This window comes from Pelodiscus sinensis, chromosome 1 (genome assembly GCF_052426305.1).
Source record: "Pelodiscus sinensis isolate ZL-2025 chromosome 1, ASM5242630v1, whole genome shotgun sequence".
Lineage (NCBI taxonomy): Eukaryota > Metazoa > Chordata > Testudines > Trionychidae > Pelodiscus > Pelodiscus sinensis.
This window is the reverse complement of record NC_143052.1, coordinates 317,943,930-317,963,051: the sequence shown is the minus strand read 5'-3', so window position 1 is coordinate 317,963,051 and position 19,122 is coordinate 317,943,930. Positions and strand designations below refer to the sequence as shown.

At 39.1% G+C, this 19,122-nt stretch overlaps 1 protein-coding gene across 2 annotated transcripts in view; it reads right to left on the bottom strand.

Annotated features, from left to right (window-relative positions):
• The window catches only part of DYNC2H1 (dynein cytoplasmic 2 heavy chain 1), a 328,959-nt gene that overhangs the window by 249,241 nt on the left and 60,596 nt on the right, over positions 1-19,122 (bottom strand). For both annotated transcript variants that reach the window (XM_089775660.1, XM_089775659.1), the window contains exons 20-35: positions 18,233-18,360; positions 13,694-13,843; positions 12,563-12,768; positions 11,808-11,963; positions 11,608-11,722; positions 11,059-11,229; positions 10,502-10,884; positions 9,561-9,693; positions 9,358-9,475; positions 8,899-9,011; positions 8,680-8,799; positions 6,927-7,077; positions 5,343-5,545; positions 4,503-4,685; positions 4,078-4,260; positions 530-753 (exon numbers count right to left, since the gene is read on the bottom strand). In XM_089775660.1, coding sequence (XP_089631786.1) covers positions 530-753; positions 4,078-4,260; positions 4,503-4,685; positions 5,343-5,545; positions 6,927-7,077; positions 8,680-8,799; positions 8,899-9,011; positions 9,358-9,475; positions 9,561-9,693; positions 10,502-10,884; positions 11,059-11,229; positions 11,608-11,722; positions 11,808-11,963; positions 12,563-12,768; positions 13,694-13,843; positions 18,233-18,360 — 2,737 coding nt within the window. The remainder of the gene's footprint in view (positions 1-529; positions 754-4,077; positions 4,261-4,502; positions 4,686-5,342; positions 5,546-6,926; positions 7,078-8,679; positions 8,800-8,898; positions 9,012-9,357; positions 9,476-9,560; positions 9,694-10,501; positions 10,885-11,058; positions 11,230-11,607; positions 11,723-11,807; positions 11,964-12,562; positions 12,769-13,693; positions 13,844-18,232; positions 18,361-19,122) is intronic.

The window sequence follows — 19,122 nt, the reverse complement described above, 5'->3', positions numbered from 1 at the left end:
AACCATGTGCTTCCATTCAGACAAACAAATGGGAAGAAGAAAAAAAAAGAAATGTGTATGTGAAATTAATTAAAATATCATATATGAACTTGAAAATTTTTTACGCTAATACTTTTACTATTTATTAAAAAGAAAATTACATTTATATTCAAGATGCCAATAGAAAGGAAGGAAACAGTCAAGGTCTTAAGAAAGCAATATTTTTCCATCATGCGATTACAACTGCCATTCCTATAATTCTTATAAGAAGCAAGACATAGGGATGAGAGAAACCTGCAAATATGCAAAATCCCAAATAGCAAATCTGAAAATGGTGAGGGTCTCCTGTATAGTTTTTTAGGGTGATTTCTGGAGTGCCTTTTCATAAAGATTGCAGTACACATACCGGAACAGTGTTTAAATTGTATTAAAAATGCACTGAAATGAAAGGAAGGTATAGTGACATAACCAGAGGGGGAAGTACTATAGATTGCAAAAGATAAAAGTTTATATTGACAGAAACATGATTAATGGAACATACTGTCCTTACCTGGCTAGATTAAAAATAGCCACCAACTTTCTGCCAAGTGTTTTAGCATCTTTAAAACCTTCTGAATACAGAATAACTTCTGCAATAAGTTCATTGTCTGGACGAGTCATAGCAACAGGCCTAAAAAGCTGTTTAAGGTTATCAGGCAATTTTTGTCTTCCTCCATAACCTTTTCCAGCAGGATTCATAGTGATGAAAATTCCAGAATTATGATCCATTTCAACCTGGTATTAAAATCAATATATTGTCATAAAGATAATATTTTAATCTCTGTGTCCATAGGCATACAGTAACTCATGTAATTAGAAACTATAAACTACCATTGTATGATGTGGTGGTGTAGCCTTGTCTGTCTCAGAATATTAGAAACACAAATTGGGTAAGGTAATACCTTTTATTGAACCAACTTCTATTGGTGAGACACAAGCTTTCAAGAGTTCTTCCTCAGGTCTCGGAAAGTTGTCACAGCTAAATACATGATGAGGAAATTACTCAGTTCTGCAGTAATGACTGTTCTTCGAGATGTGTGTCCACTGTTGGTGTCAGGTCATCCCAGCACCACAGATTGGAGTTTTTGTTAGCAATGGTCATCTGGACCATGCATTCGCAGCACATGCCTCGCACCGTTCACGCCCTTTTGATCACACGCGCAGTCCATCTTCCACCACTTCCTCGAGTCTGCCCAGATATCTGAAAGATACAATAAAAGACACCGAAGCAGGGAGGAGGGTAGGTAGTGGAGCACCCATGTGGACACAGATCTTGGAACTATCAATGAACTATGCTGTCAATTGTAGGGCATGGAGCGGAGGGTGAATTAAGGTTCCGTTGTTCTGGGTTAAGAGGTCGTGATGTCTCAGGAGGTGATACGGTGGTTGAGGAAACATCAGCTACAGATAGGGGAACCACGTCTGTCATGCCCAAAATGGGGCTACGAGAATGACCATTGCTCCATCTCTGTTGATCTTCTTGAGGACTCTGAGAATAAGTGGAGTGGGAGGAAAGGCGTAAAAGAGGGGGTCTCTCCAGTCAAGGAGAGAGGCATCCCCTAGAGACCCACTGCCAATGCCGGCTCTGAAGCAATATTGTTGGCATTTCGTATTCTTGTAGGAGGCGAAAAGGTCTATTTTGGGCAACCCCACTGATGGAAGATAGGCTGGAGAACACGGCGATGAAACTTCCACTCATGGTCTGGGGCAAAGTGCCTGCTGAGTGAGTCCACAATCATGTTGTTGATCCCGGGTGAGTATCAGGCCATCAGGGTAATTTTGTTGTGGATTCACCAGTTCTACAGCTGAACTACCTCAGCACACATGAAGCAGGAGCGAGCACCCCTTTGTTGATTTATATATAGTACATTGTTGTTATGTTGTCAGTAAGTATTCTGATTGTGGTACCGCAGATGTGTGTGACAAAGTGTTTGCATGAACTGAAGAGGACCCTGAATTCCAATATACTGATATGCAAAGTCAACTCCCGAGTCATCCATCGATCCTGTATAGACATGTCACCCATATAGGCACCCCTCCCCATAAGGAAAGCGTTCATAGTAATCTGGGCGGAAGGTTGCTCCCGATGGAATGGGACTCCTGCAAGCAAGTTGTTTGGGACGATATGACAGAAGTAGGTAGGGAAACTTGCCTGTGTACATGTCGCTTCAGGTAGATGTAAACAGATACAAGCCAATGTTGGAGACATCAAAAGTGCAGTCACGTATTACTGACTATGTAAGTTGTAGCAACCATATGGCCCATGAGTTGGAGACAAGTAAGTATTGACACTGTAGGACTAATTGTGACTGCTATGAGGAAATAGTGGGAATAGAAGCTCCTGTCCCTGAACTCTTCAGGCACCATCTCTACTGTTCCGATGTCAAGAAGCTGATAGACTTCCTCTTTCAGTAAATCTTCGTGAGAGGGGTCCCTGAAGAGGGATGTGGAGGGTGGAGAAGTGGGAAGTAGTGTTGTGAACAGAATGGTGTAACCGGATGTTACAATCTCCAGGACCCAACGATCCGATGTAATGGCAGCCCAGCAATGGTAAAATGATCTCAAATGATGGAGGAATGTCTGGGTGGAATATTCGGAGTGACTCAGCAAGTGGAGATTCTGCAAGTCCTCGACCAGGAAGTCAAACCCGCTGCTTGTTTGGCTGCTGGTTCGAGTTACAATTGTTCTGAGGACGTCTCCTCTGAGGCTGCTGCCTTGTTCTAGATTGGTCAAAGCCTTGCTGCTGGTATCTTGGGTATGAAAAAATCACAATGTCTTTGGTATGGTACATATATCTTATAGCAGCACGGTGGAGTGTACATACCCAAGATATGAAGAGTGATTCTCAAGTCTTTACTTGAGTGTAGAACCTCATCTGTCTTTCCAGATACAAATTTTTGCTTATCGAAAGGGAAGTCTTCCGCTTTCCTTTGCAGCTCATGGGGAACCGCAGCAGACTGTAGCCGTGAGGCCCTCCTCATAACTACAGATGTTGCCATGGCACGAGATGCCATGTCAGCCACATCAAGGATTATTTGGAGAGAGGTTCTTGCCAAAGCGTACCCCACCTGTACGACAGATTTTAATATCGGTCTCTTTGAATCTGGCAGATGTTCAATGAGGGCCGTGAACTTGGTATAGTTGTCAAAGTTGTGGTTGGACAGTAAGGCTGCATAATTAGCTATGCAGAGAAGCAGCATTGATGAGGAGTAAATCTTCCTCCCAAAGAGATCCAGGTGTTTGCTCTCCTTATCCGCACTGATATTTTTGTATTGTGGAAGCTTGGATCTCTGTTGAGCGGCATCCACCACCAAAGAGTTGGGTTGTGGGTGGGAAAACAAAAAGTCAGCACTGTGTGGGGGGATAAACTACTTTTTATCCACACGCTTGTTTGAGGGTGGAAAAGAAGGAACTGGCGGAAGCCAGACCAACTGCGTGATCAGAAGGGAGTGAACGGCGCAATCTGTATGAATGGAGTTATGAGGTAGGTCATTAGATTACAGCATCAGTCACAAATATTTGACCTACCCAGACTCCTACCATCATCATGGCTGGGACAAACCTAAGTGGTGCTGGAACCCAGGGGTTTGCAGTGCCTGAAGCAGGGACATGAGCCCAGGCAGCCCTGTGGGACGGGAGCCACAGGACACATGCAGTCCTGTGAAACATTCTAGTAACCCGGTTTTGGATTGAGAAACTGTGCTTTAGAATATACACTAATTACTTACATTAAACTATCTGTTTGAATTGTATGTAGCTGTGACACTGAGCATAACTTTCCTAGAGCTGAGGAAGAACTCTAGGTAGCTCAAAAGCTTGTCTCCTCACCAACAGAAGTTTGTTCAGTAAAAATATTACCTCCTTGCCTCTATAAAGTAATATTAGAAATGGTGGGCAAAGACATACCTTATATATTTAAAAGCTATATACTTCACCTAAAAATGATATACTTGTTACAAAAGTTAAGAGGACTTTTAGAAGACACTTGGAAATAATGACAGTATTTGAACGTTTTCAACCAAAAACAAACAAACAAATGAATAAAAAGCTTTTCTATACCTCCTTGCCAAGCAGCTCACATACAGGTCTATGCTTCTTCAAAGCATGCTGAATTGTCTGGATTTGCATGGACACTGCAGACAATACTGCCTCCTCCAGCCTATTGAACTCATCAAAACATCCCCAGGCACCACACTTCACCAAACCAACAAAAATACGCCCCATCGATTTCACATCAATGCCCTTAAAATAAGAGAAGAACATTATTTATATTTAAATACCATGAAAGCAAAATCAGTGAAGATTTTCTTCCTAGTTCACCTATGAAATCTCTTATTTCCATTGCAAAGATCCTAAAGTTTCTAGGTGATTATAAATGAAAAACTCTGTTAAATTACTCTAAAGGATTGTTTAAAATTGTTCTTTAAATCCATATTTCATAGATACTCATCTCTTAAAATATATAAATATCTGCTTTACTTCACCTCATCACAATTGAAAACTAACACTTGTCTTCCAAGAAGTCCTCCCAAAGCCTTTACTGATTCTGTTTTTCCAGTTCCAGCTGGACCGTAGGGATTTCCTCCAAGGCCCATCTTCATAGCCTGAGTAAGAGTTAGATAGCACTTATCTGTCAATGGTGTATAAACAAGTTTCGAGGAGTTACCCTGTATAAACAAATGATATATTGCATGGATTAATACACAGAAACAAGGTCAACAAGTTGGCTTTGCATTCAATTTGGACACAGGAAAGATAACACAGAAGTTGCCCAAGCTTGGGGACTATACAGAGGCCATTTTTTTAACTTTCATAAAATCTATTAGCGCTACTACCAAAGTGTTATGCAATCCTTTATGAACCACAGTCTCCAAAAAGGGAAACACTACATTATTTTTCTTATAGTATTCAACAAACATTGTCCTCATATATCCAAGAGCAGCATTTATTCCATACCTTTAAATAAAACGTTTTATTCAATTTAAGTATAATTTAAATTATATTTAAAATTACCATTTTGTCTGCATTTGGCATTTTACCTAGTACTGTTGCACTTCAATATAAAAGTCACATAAATTCATCAATTCAGCAGTAAACTCAGGAATTCGGTATCGGGTATTTGGAGATACGAAGTATCTCAAGATTGAAGAAACGCTATTACACCACTTTTCAATACTTTCTTCAAACAGCAATGTAAATGGCAACTGACAAAATGAAAGCCATGTAGGAGCAACTGTGGAGGTAAAGCTGCCTCCTGGAATTGAAAGGTAAGCATCACACACATTTAAAAATTAACAAAAATTGAATTTAAAAAAAACTCATACCTGATATTCATAAGTATATTGGAGCTCAGCATCTACCATTTGAATGAAACATTTTTGGTCTTTCAGATAGAATCTGAGTTGTTTCTTCCAAGCCCAGTCATCAACACTATTAATCTGGGCTTGATTTAGCTGTTTCACTACATCAATGTTATGGATAATATCAAGAATCAGTGCTTTAAGTTTGAGCTCAAGGATTCCAGATTCTGTAAGTACATAAAATTATTCACAAAAACACCATAAAGAAGGTTGTCTTTTAGCTTCTCTCAAATAGTTTATATTGTTGCTTACAATCATAGAATCAGAGGGTTAAAAGGGACCCTAATGGTCATTTAGGGTGTGTCTAGACTACATGCCTCCTTCGACGGAGGCATGTAGATTAGCCAGATCGGAAGAGGGAAATGAAGCTGCGATTAAAATAATCGCGGCTTCATTTAAATTTAAATGGCTGCCCCGATCTGCCGATCAGCTGTTTGTCGGCAGATCGGGGGAGTCTGGACGCGATGCCCCGACAAAGAAGCCTTTCTTCATCGACACAGGTAAGCCTCGTGAAACCAGGTTTACCTGTGTCGATGAAGAAAGGCTTCTTTGTCGGGGCATCGCGTCCAGACTCCCCCGATCTGCCGACAAACAGCTGATCGGCAGATCGGGGCAGCCATTTAAATTTAAATGAAGCCGCGATTATTTTAATCGCGGCTTCATTTCCCTCTTCCGATCTGGCTAATCTACATGCCTCCGTCGAAGGAGGCATGTAGTCTAGACACACCCTTAGTCTAACCCCCTACCAAGATGCAGGATTTACTGGGTCTATGCATGTTTTGTTAGTCTTTACGATGCTGCTAGACTATTTTGTTGTTTTTAAGTTTTTCCACTTACATACTAACATGGCTACCCCTCTGAAGCTTCTAGATCTATACAGTCCAAAACAGATGGCTTTTCAGACCCCTTTTGAAGAGTAAAAAAACGGAGGCAATCAATATACAAGCAACAGGCTGATAACAGTAACTAGATAAAAGTTTAACTGCCAATACACTTTAATCTAAAATTCAGCAGAGTGATTATATACACAAGTATAAGTATAGATGGACAGCATACATTACAATCTGCACATCATACTGGTGCCTTATAGGCTTCAAGTAATAACTTTAGAATACAATAAAAATCATATTAAAAGGGAAAAAAACACCTGGTCTTTTATAGAATGTCTTGACATGTTACCATGTCTACCCAGTAATATCTAGCCAGATCCAGGGAAACATAATACTAGACTACAGATCAGTAGATGAAGGCAGCAATATTGATCCAGATTTTTTAATGACAAATTATTAGTAACATATTAAATAACAAAAAACATCAGGATGAAGGATGTGGATACAAATTCAAAAGGAAAGAGATTCAAACTACCTAACAATGTTAAATATAGAATAAACATCTACAAATGAAAGGACATTCACTGTGAAATATTAAATATCCCAAATGTGGCCAGTACTGGTAGGTCACTCAATATAATTTCTAGTTCAGAGGAATGGAGTGCTCATCACTTTAAATTTATTTTAAGAAATTGTATATTTATGATCATTGCCATACCTACTCTCCCTGGATTTTCCATACTGGTATCAATGCTGGTATAATGTTCCAGTTTAGCAATAAGTTCTAACTCTGTCTGTTGCAGGTTATGTTCTTTGATAGCAGTTTCTACATCTTCAGTGAACTGAATTTGTTCTGCCAAGGAAAGTATCTATTGACAGAAAGAATAAAATTTTAGAAATAGGTAACAATGAAAAGCAAAATATTTTGACTCATTTATAAATGTTACATAAATCTGACTGTTTAAATAAATCTTAAATAAATAAATATAAATATTTAGCATATTAAATTTTATCACACTATATTCCACTGTCTAGTTAACAAAATAGTTACATAAAAGTTGCCCTTAGGAGCAAATATTATTGTATTTAAAAACTTACTACATTTTAACAAACACCCAAAAATATTTTAGTATAGCTACTGACTTAGGTGTTATTTTAAATTACTATAAATTCTGTATAGCAGCCTGTGATGTTTCAGCCAAAGTGGATGCTTGATGGAAATCTGTATAGTACTAAAGAATAGCTGTTCAGGACTAACCATAAGTGTGGATTTGTTTAGCCCATTTCATTAATACATTGTAAATCTGTGTATCTATCTTTTTCCTTTCTTCCCTTTGAATCTACTCCCAAAAAATTTGCCAGAGATGAGAACTACTCACTGCCAGTACAATATTCTCCTCTTATTCAGACAAACCTTCAATACCCTCAGAAAACTCCTCCAAAGTGAGAAGCTTAGTAATATTCCAAAAAACAGAGGATCTTGGCCAAAAATAGGTATTAAACCAGACATTTCCTCCAGTAAAATCATGAGCTCAAGGAACAAGTCCTGTAACTTGAGGGCTGTAAGTAATGGATTCAAACGTAACACATGCTGAACTACACGTTCTACTTCCATAAGTTAAATGGAATCGAAATTCCACTCTTTGCTTTGGCCATGTGATTCAAGTAAAGCAGGAAGAGTTAAACACCAATAACATAAGGAAAGAGTCTCAGGCCCTGTTGCACAGTATTCCCACACTCTCATGATGAAGGGAGGCAGCTGGTTCACTCAGATGAAGGGAAGACTTATTTCAACTACAAAGCCCACATGGACACCACTAAAATCAATGTGTTTTTTCACATGAGCTGAAGGGTCTGCCCAAACATATCAGTCAGCGTTCCAAAAGATTAGACTGAATGAATATATATTCTTTGGGTCATAATGATAACTCACTGTGTCTATGATTTTTCTACATTTAAAGAAAATTGTATTTATCACCACAATTTGTATTTGAAAATATGTATTAAGTCAGGTTTGCTTCAAGGAATACAAATTCAAATTAATAGTGGTAGCTAGTGCTTGTTATGTTTTTCTTCAACCTGTCATTAGTACATTTTCTTTCACAAGAATTTTCTTCCCAAGTTATTCATGAACTTCAGAAACTATTCTAATCATGCTATTTTGAATCAGTAGCAGAAAATGGTTTCTACATCACTTATTAGCCAAGGACCTGATTCAATATCAGTTGAAATCAATGAAAAGACTGACTCAATCTCCCAAGTGAGAAAAAGTTCTATTTTACAGAGGCTTGTAACATTGCACATTCCAAATAATTTCTATCTACCTAAAATCAAGGCATACAGTAAATCAACTGATTTTCATGCCTGTATATACTTCCAAAGCAGCTCTGTCCTTGGGATCATTCACATATTGAGTTAGTTATATTGCAATACTGAGACTAAACACAGATAAGACTTCACAGACCCACTACCTGAGAAGGAAAGAGTGATGGATCAATTGAACCTTGTGAACGTTTTCCAGCAGTAACACAGTCAAGCAATAATTGTTTCAATGTGTCCTTCATCTCCAAAGCCAAATGATTTAGCCATACCTAGCAAATAAAATATAGAAGAGAGAAAAAAATCACAAATCACCTAGCAAATATTTTTCTCACAATTGCCGGTAATACATTTGGATATGGTTCTCTTACTTCAACATCATTTGACAGAAGAATTTTATTTTTAAAAGGAACAACTTCTCCCTCTAATGATTTCATTGCAATTATGTTTTTAAAGTCCTCATCAAAGGTCACACTATTAATACCTGTTAAAGAGAAAATAATAACAGCTCTTTAATTAAGCTCAACAAGTGATTAAATACAATCTAGATGATTCAAAATTTAAATCGATTCTGTTAGTATATCACTCTTTTTGTGTGATAATAGATTAATATTAAAAGTCCTTCAAAAGTCAGAGACATTTAAAGTATTTTTGCTAAATAAATGGTGAAATATTAAAAAATATTTTTCTTTTTAAAGATGTTTTCTGGTAGCAGAAAGTAAATATACAATTTCTAAAATACATTTTTCAGCATCAAATTACTGTACTTCTAAATAAGAACATTTTACAAATGATGACTAATGCATTATGAAAATACTAATTTAGTTTACCAGCAAAAAGTTTCTTAAGATGAGACTGAATAACTGAAGGATTAGTGGACTGTCCCAAGATTTCTAATAAGTCATCATCTCCAATGAAATAGAATCTAGGGAACGCTGAACGCTTTTCCTGTATATAAAAAAAAAGAATAGCTGTTTCAAGCAATGAAGTATTGACTTTTTATAGAATTATATGTTAAGATAATAAGTTGTACCTCCAGAAATTCATTCAAGGATTTTTGACATCTCTGAAGCTGGTCAAGTATGGTAATCAAGGCATGTCTCATTCCTGTCCGAGCATTCAGTGATGTTATTCTATTGTCCCTCTTGATATCTATCATTATGGACCTTTAAAAAATAACCTTAATTGTTTGCAAATCTTCCACTGCACTTTGTGTGACTATATATATTTTAAACATCTGATTAAAACTTATGACACAGATAAATAATATTCAATATTTAGCAGTCAATATCGGAAAGCTAAAATTGGAACATTTATATAAAATTTCTTTCACTTAAACATATGCTAGGTCTGTCATGAGTCTACCTAGAATACTTTTTTCTAAACATGACTCTTTACATCAAGACCCCACTATACAAGAAGTCCCCACAAGTTAAATTTCTGACCATTGTTTCTTTCAAGTGCCTCTATCTCTGTCATTTCAGCTCTATTTTTAAGCTCAACTACCATATATGAAGAAACTCAATTGGAAGTATCTTTGTACACCTCTAAAGACTACTTCCCTCTGCATGTCCCAATTAAGTAAAGTTGTTTCATATCAAATTACTTCTGTGAAATATTTTAAAAAGAGAAGTGCTTCTCTTCAGCAATAAATACTTTTTCAAAATCCAACAACATCTCTCTACTTCCTTTCTCAAATAAGACTTTTATTTGCCCACATTGTTCATAATGTCTGGCCAACAAACTCCATCCTTCTCTTCCCATATATCCAATATCAATAAATTGGCCCATCATCCCTTTTGTAGCAGTAATTCTTTCTGTAACATTGCCTCGATGCAAACTTTACTGAAATCCTTTAGATGAATTCCTTCATCCCCCTGTACATCCTGTCTGTTTTGTACTAATTCACTTTGAATCTTGGCTTACAATGTGAAGGACCTCATACAAAATAAAGTTGTATTTAATAACACTGACCTGAAGTCTTCATCAACTCTGTTAAAGCGTGCCTGCTCTTTGGGTAGAGCTCCACGGCCAAAAATGGGTTCTAAATACACCCATTTCCTCTGAATTTGGTTTAAATTCTGTAGGTATTCATCTAGCTCAGCAAGTTTTTTTTCCCAGACAGACACTTTATCCTCAAAGCCTTTGTAATACGGAGAGTCCTTCAGGGACTGAAGAAGACAGCGATTATCTCCAACCTGGTTAACTATGTCTTTCCAATCTTTAATCAGCTTGATAATCCTGCTTTGGCTGTCTTCATAATCTGTTAACATAAAGACTGCGCCAACACCCCAGAGTTCAAGCTCACGTAAGGCCTCTCTGATTGTGACTTCACCTTGGGCCCGACTATTCAAATCCTATTTTAAAAAATAAAACACAAATAAATTACCACTTATGTAATACAAAATACTGTATATAAATGATCAGAGGAAAACAGTTTTATAAGAAAACTACACACCAATTCCAAAAAGGAATAAAAACATACAGAACTTCTAGTTTTATTAATAGCATTATTGTGAAATAATTCATACCTTAAGTTCTGCTGCTTTTTCTACAATTATATCTGCCACTTTGAGCAGATCTCCAAACAACAAATTCTCTAGACTAGTGCCCCTAGGGAGACCAAGAAGACGAAAGAGGTCCAGCCAATGATCTGGAGACAGGTGTTCTCCTCTAACATATTTCAGAACAGGAAGGGTCATCTATGGGAAACAATGCAAAGTGGAATAGAACAAGTTTTACAATAACTATATCTGTTCAGTCATACAGTTACATGCTGTCAAAATATAACAAAATATATTTTCTTTATTATCTATTTAAAATAAATCTGTTGAAACTGAGATCAGTTTTGTGCTTTGAAAACACATTGAAAAAACTGTACTAATTCTCCTGTTCACTCAAAGTAGTTCAAATGTACTTTGAAATAATTGGAGGAGATATTTTATTGAACAAAAAATATCCTTAAGGCTCTCATTAATACACAAACAGACCTCCATGTAAAAATACAGAGTGAAGCAAATTATCCAGTAATATCAGAAAGCATTTTGCTTTGACTTCCCCTTGTATAATGAACATCTTACTTTGTATTTGTCCACTTCTTTTTGCAATTTCACAGTCATTATAGTGTGTTCTTCTATCTTCCTCAGCTTGTCGTGCCAATTAAACAAGAATTCTTCAAACAGATAAGTCTTACTCCTATACAAAAATCAAATTTTAAAACAAGTATAACACAGTACTGCAATTATCAACATGCATAAAAGTTTAAAAACAAAATTAAGACCTAAAAGTAATCCAGTCTTCTTTGGCTTTTTCCTGAAATCCTTGATGAAACTCTTCATATAGTGTCCACACTTCTGCACAGCTCTCAATATCTCTACATACAGCTTTGGCCAAAGAGAAATCGGGCTCTTCTAATTCAAAATGATGGCAGTCCTCACTAAATAAAAAGATAATTGTATTGTTATAATATTGCATATTGAAGTTATGATCCTGGGCATGCTGTCAAACATTCTTAACTTTATCTAAGTGAATAATTCCATTAACTTCACTGTTCAGCAGGACATATTTTGATCCATTCCCCAATAAGGAAACAAACAGCATAAGAGACAATGGTCATATGCAAAGGCCTGCTCTAACTTCCACATCTTTCTTCTCTTTAATTTTTCATTCCTTTATATTAAGAAAATATACTAATTTGTCTCAAAAAAAATTACCGGAATATTTTTCTCTACAAGTTATATCGTATGTAGAACCACATGCCAATTTGTGCACAAATTCAGTTGTTTCAAAGCTTAACAAATTTTCACAAACTTCCACTCTGGAAACAATCAAGTTATATAAAACAATGAAGTAATTTCTTGAAGATTAAACAATACATTGAAATACAGTTAAAATAGGATTTATTAAAGTATCTGTTGTGTTCACGTTTAGGTAACTATAAAGTTAATATTTTCTAACCCATCAAAAACTGCAGCTGCATGATTTACTGCAGAACACACATAAAATAATGTGTTATTTACAAAGAAATACACATACATCAGTTTTTTCTTTGTGGCTTCAAGTTCATCAAACTCAATTTTCTTTTCCTTTATAGTCTGAGCACTTTTCTCAAGCATATCCTGATGGCCTGTTTCAATGATATCATCACTGGGCTTTAGCTGATCCCAACGAGCTTTAAACTTTTCAAGTTCTTGAAGATACATGTTAACACGAGACATCACATTTCCTTTCAAAACTTCAATCTATAAAGCGAAAGAGTTTAAAAAAATAAAATATATTCTTTCTGAACTTCATATCTGCAAAGTTATATCTAATCAAGATCAAAATAATCAATGTTTCAACTTGTGTTCCAAGAGTACTTTTTTACTCTTCTCTTTAAAGTATTTCAACATTAAAAGACTCTGGCAAGGAAAAGTATTTCCTAATCTTATATTATATAAATTTATATCCACGGCAGTTGCATATACTACTTACATAGGCTCCTCATTACATTGTAAGCTATCTTGACCTCATTTAATATAAGTCTTAATGGTAATAGACAATCATTTTTAAAACTATCTACAGGTTCAAAATATATGTAGAATCAACAGCACACAGGAAAATTACTGTGGCTGAATTGAGCCCCATTGTCTCCAGCAGTCCACCTGCATTGCAGGTCTGGGGACATAACATTTAGCACTTTCAGAAAATTTACAAACTTTATGGAATAATATTAATAATGTGTAATAACATGATAAAGTTGACAAATATTAATTTTAACCTACTTTTTCCTGAAATCCTTAATGAAACTCTTCATATAGTGCCCATATTTCTGCACTGTATATTCTTTTAATTTCAGTTAATAAAAATAAACAGATAAGGTGAGGAATTTAACATAGTCGTGATTCTATAGTAAACTCCTGAACATTAGCTTAGCTGACTTCACTGGTACTCTGTAGGAGTTCAGCGAGAGGGGTCTACTGCAGTTATCACCTGAGGCAAGTAATCTTTTCAACCATTTATATGTTCTTTCTATAAAGCCTTTCACTCATGCCATAACTTTGGTGCCAATACTAAAATGCAACATCTTCAGGGTTTGTTTTTTTAAATTGAGGAGGGAAAAAATGTGTCTTCTAATTCAAAATGAGATCAGTGCATTTGAGTGAATTATTAACCCTTCATTCTCACCTGCTCCTTAATCATAAGTTGATGACTTTCCATCATTAATTCAAATTTGTCCCACGTAGCTCTCAAGTTGCTAATTATGTCTAAACCCCCACCAGCCACAGTCCGCAAAAGCTTGTTTTTATCTTCAGCTTCTTGAAACAGGAGAAAAATCTAAAGTTGAAAATATAGTTTATATATGTATGAAAGAATTTCACTAAAAGGCAGCATTTTATGCAGACTTACTTTCCATAAAAATACAATGATCATCCATCAAGAATATATATATATTCTATTAATAGTTATTGTAATAAAACACTAGATGAAGGTAAACATGGGAGACAATATAGAGCAATTATAACTGTCTTGTTTCTGAAATATGATCCACTCAAGTGGATAAGACAGATTTTGAGAATCTGAGATTCGATAGGGGTCCCAGTAAAAGTGCATAGTGTTTTGCAAATGTGTGGTCCAAGGACCATGTAGAGGCCGAGCATATGTCTAATAGTGGGACCTTTCTGAGGAAGGCAATAGAAGTGGAAACAGCCCTGGTAGAATGGGTTCTTATTCTGTCCGGAGGAGCCACTCAGGTTTGCTCATAGCAGAGTTTGATACAGTCCACAATCCAATGCGACAGTCTCTGCAAAGACAGTGTGCTGCCCTTATTGTGGTTTACTATGGAGACTAAGAGACAAGGAGAGGATTGGAAGGGCTTGGTACATTGCAGAGAGAAAGAAAGAGCTCTACAGAGATCAAGGGTATGCATCCTGGTTTCAAAGTAATTCACATGGGGCTTCAGAAAAAAGGGAGGTAAGGGAATGGTCTGGTTGAGGTGAAATGAGGAACGTATCTTTGGGAGGAATCTGGGATGGGTGCATAATGTGACCTTGTCCTTGAAGAAAATGGATCGGCCATGAGGGCTGCAATTTCTCCAATTCTTCTAGCTGAGGTAATGGCAATGAGAAATGCTGTCTTCATGGACAAGTGCAGCAAGGAGCACAAAGCCATGGGTTCGAAGGGTGCCATTGTAAGCGTGTTTAGTACCAGATGGAGGTCCCATGATTGCATAGGTGGAGCTCCGTCCAAATTAAGTCCTTGGAGTCCCTTCAAAAACCTGCAATGTAAGTGGATGCACGAAGACTGAAGTGTCGTCAGTATTGACATGGAAGGTGGTAATAGCAGAGTGATGAACCCTGATGGAAGTTAATGCCAGATCGGTCTGTTTGAGGTAGAGGAGGTAGTCGAGGATAGTTGGTATTGGTGCTGTGGATAGTGAAAGGTTCTTTTGAGTGCACCATACTGCAAACCTCCTCCATTTGTGCACGTGTGCGAGGGGCTCTGCTGTGGAGAACTGTTTGTATTTTGTGGGAACACGAAAGCTCTATGCCCGAGAGCCATCGAGGAGCCAGGCCATGAGACGGAGAGAGGCAAGGTTTATGGGCTTGGTCTGTGATGATGGGAGGAGGTCCCAGAAGAGAGATAAGAGGATGGGTTGATCAAGGGACATACTGGTCACGAATGGGAACCACAGTTGTTGAGGCCATGCAGGTGCTATGAGGATGAGGAGAGTTTTGTCTCTCCTGATTTTGTGTATCACTCTGTTTAGGAGTGATATCGGTGGGAAGGCATAGAGTAAGTATTGTGCCCAGGTCACTAAGAAGGCATCGCCCAAGGAACCCTTGCCGATGCCCGCCCTGGAACAGTAATGTTGGCATTGTTTGTTCATGGACGTGGAGAATAGCTCTATGATTGGTTGGCCCCAGTGGTGAAAAATGTCAGACAGAATGTTGGGATTTAGTTGGTATTCATGTTCTGGAGGAAGCGCTCTGCTTAGGGTGTCGGCAGTAGTATTGATACGCCCGGGAGGTGGATTGCTGTGATAATGATATTGTGCCTTATGCACCAATTCCATAATGTGACAGCCTCCGAGCAAAATGCGCGAGAGCGTGCACCTCCTTGTTGATTAATGTAGAACATCACGACTACACTGTCAGTGTATAGTTGGATCTGGTGGTTGGTTGAAGAGGTAGGAATTATTTGCATGCATAGCAGACAGCCCTCAGCTCCAAGATATTTATGTGAAGGAGTTTTTCTGTTTGAGACCACAGGCCCTGACCGGTGTGTTGACCAATGTGAGTTTCCCATCCCGACAGAGTGGCATCTGTGGTCATGGAGATTGTAGGTTCCAGAGCGCAGAAGGAAATGCCCATGAATAAATTGCAGGCATCTGACCACCATAGGAGAGATGTTTTTACCTATGTTGGTAGTTGGATGGACTTGGAAAGGAGATGTATTTTAGGCCTGTAGACTTGTTGAAGCAACCTCTACATGCATCACATGTGTAAGCGTGTGTTGGTCACCACAAAAGTGCAAGCCTACATGTGCCCTAATAATTGCATACATTCTCGAGCTGATGACCTGGGTTTGGTCTGTAGAGAGTGGACTAGATCCTTTTTATTTTGCAGGCATTCAGGAGGGAGTGATGCTTTGGCCTGGGTGGAGCCCAGTATGGTGCCTATAAACTGGACCCTTTGGGCAGAAATGGGAGGACTCTGATTCATTTATCAGAAGGCCTAATTGGTAGAAAATGTGTCAAGTTAGATGGGAAGCCTCGTAAGCCTCTGTCTCTGAGCACGCTACCAAGAGGCAATTGTCCAAGTAGGAGAAGATTGCAACATCGTCCTTTCTGAGGGCAGCCACATCGATGGAAGGACCTTAGAGAAAACATGTGGGGCAGTGGAAAGGCTGAAGGGAAGAACCCTGTATTGGTAATGACAGGTGCCTGCAAGAAAACGGAGAAATCATCTATGAGCAAAGTGAATAGAGATGTGAAAATATACATCCTGTAAGTTGAGGACCGAGAACCAGTCTCTCCTTTCCAGCGCAGGTATGATAGTTGCCAGCATCACCAACTTGAATTTTTGCTTCCTGACAAATGTATTTAAAGCATGCAGGTCTAAGATGGGTCTCCATCCCCCCCAATCGTTTCTTGGTTAAGAAGTAGTGCGAATAAAATCCCCTTCCCCTGAACTGCTCCGGGACTGGCTCGATTGCGCCTAGGTGTAGAAGTGGCGCCTGATGTAGTGTTGTCTTGTGAAAGTGGTCCCTGAAACGGCACCTGGATGGGGGATGGGAAGGGGGTATAGACTCAAAGGGAATAGTGTACCCCTGTTTAATGGTCTGGAGGACCAATCTACCAGATGTGATACATTGCCAGTACTGTAAGAAGGGTCTCAGACGATGATGAAAAAGACTGGCTGAAGGAGACTGCGCTGAAATGGGGGAGGGAATTTCTGGACCCTCAACTACCTCATTAAATCTGTTTGCCAAACTGCTGGGATTGTTGCAAAGTAGCTGAATGAGGGCGCCTACGCTGCTGTCTTCCCCTGCCCCTGCTATGCTGGAAGTGGTCTTGTCTGTGATACTGATGATTGTACTGATGGATGCGAGGGCTGGGATAGGGTTGGTACCTAAACTGCCTCTTCTTCTGATAAGTGTTATTCTGGATACCGAGAGAGTGTAGAGTAGCCCTGGAGTCTTTCATAGAGTGCAGCACAGGCAACCCCCGACTTATAATCACCAGACCTGCAACTCCCTGCATATATGGCTGCCCTGCTCCAGGAGGCACGGGGCCACCTACTACCCAGCACAGCCCCTGACTGGCTCAATGCGCTGTTCGCACCATACCACAGGGCTGCCTACTGCCCGGCACAGCCCACAGATGGCTCAGGGCACAGTTCATGCCATGCCATGGAATCACCTACCGCCTGGCACAACCCAAAGCCAGCTCTGGGTGCCGTTTGCATCACGTCATGGGTCTGCCTACCGTCTGGCACAGCACCCGGATGGCTCAGGGTGCTGTTCGCGCCACACCCTGGGGCTGCCTACCACCCAGCACAGCCCCTGGATGGCTCTAGGTTCCATTCGTACCACTGGCTCCAGGAGACTACAACTTCCAGGAGTCAAAGCGGGCCAGAAACAGAACCCCCACTACCAATCACTAATTCACTACCAATCACTTCACCAGAATGAAATCTAGCTAACATTCTTAGATGAAGTAGCAAATGTAAAGCTGATGTGATCTTTCCAGCATATACTTTAAAAAACACTTCTTTAAGTAGCAAAGCCCTGCAATACTTGGCCAATAGGGATGGGGACGGGAATTTGGCCAAGCAGGGATGACAACCCTAGAGTCTGGGTGGGAACAGCAGTCTGGTCAGGGACAACAGTCGCAGCTGGGGTGACAACAGCCTGACTGGAGATGATAGCCCCAGCAGGCTGGTGGCTGGGATCCTGAGTTAGGTGGGTGGCAGTGCCTAGTATGGGTGGCCAACAGCTGGAGGGCAACAGCTGAGGCTGGGAATGGAGCCGGGCGGGGAGGGAGGAGGCATAATTGGCCCCCTGCCAGCTCAGGAAATTCCCTCATTCGGGACCAATCAGGTCGCAAGGGTGACAAACCAGAGAGGTTCAACCTGTAATTTGAAAAGTATTTTGTTCAGGTATATTAAACATGACTAAACTTTTTGCCTAAATATTTACCCAATAAATAAAATAAAATCCTACCTCTGCTTTTTTTTCTTGTAAATTTCCATACTTTAAATTATCTTCTCCAATTTCATCAACCGTCTGAGGCCTAACTATTAATGCTTCCATGGCATCAGTAAGAAATGAAGAAATATCATGTAGATGAGCTATGTAAAGAATATTGGGAAACAAATTTATTGCACAGAAAAATATCCATTATATCAGTCTTAAAGTCAGATAAATGTATGTACCAGATAGTCACTTGGACTACATGAGAAAAGGTCCAGTGGTTATGAGGTTAACCTGGTATCATGGGGACCCACATTTTATTCTCTACTCCGTCACACTGTACTTCAATGTCCCAAAAGTGGGACAATAGAACTTCCCTACCTCCCAAAGCTGTTGTGAGAATTCATTTAGGCTACACTGTCTACACTGCACCTCTCTTGCGCAAAAGCTTATGCAAATGAAGTGCAAATTAGCATATTGCCACACATCATTTGCATAATTAATTAGGGCCCATTTTTGCGCAGGAGGCTTTTGTGCAAAAAGGAGCTGTGCAGACGGCTCCTTTTTGTGCAAAAACCCCCTCTTGCACAAGACTCTTCCTGAAAAAAATGAGGAAGAACAGCTCTTGCGCAAAAGGGGGGTTCTGCGCAAAAAGGAGCTGTCTACAAAGCTCCTTTTTGCGCAAAAGCCTCTTGTGCAAAATAGGCCCCTAATTAATTATGCAAATGGGGCACACCAATATGCTAATTCCCACTCCATTTGCATAGGCTTTATGCAAGAGGGATGCAGTGTAGACGAAGCTATAGTTTGAAAAAAAAAGTGAAGCATTCAGATATTAAAGCATACACACACACGAGAACAGAAGATTTACCGGGGGGAGGGAGGAGGCTGCACTATCTAGCTCCAGTCCATGTCTCCTC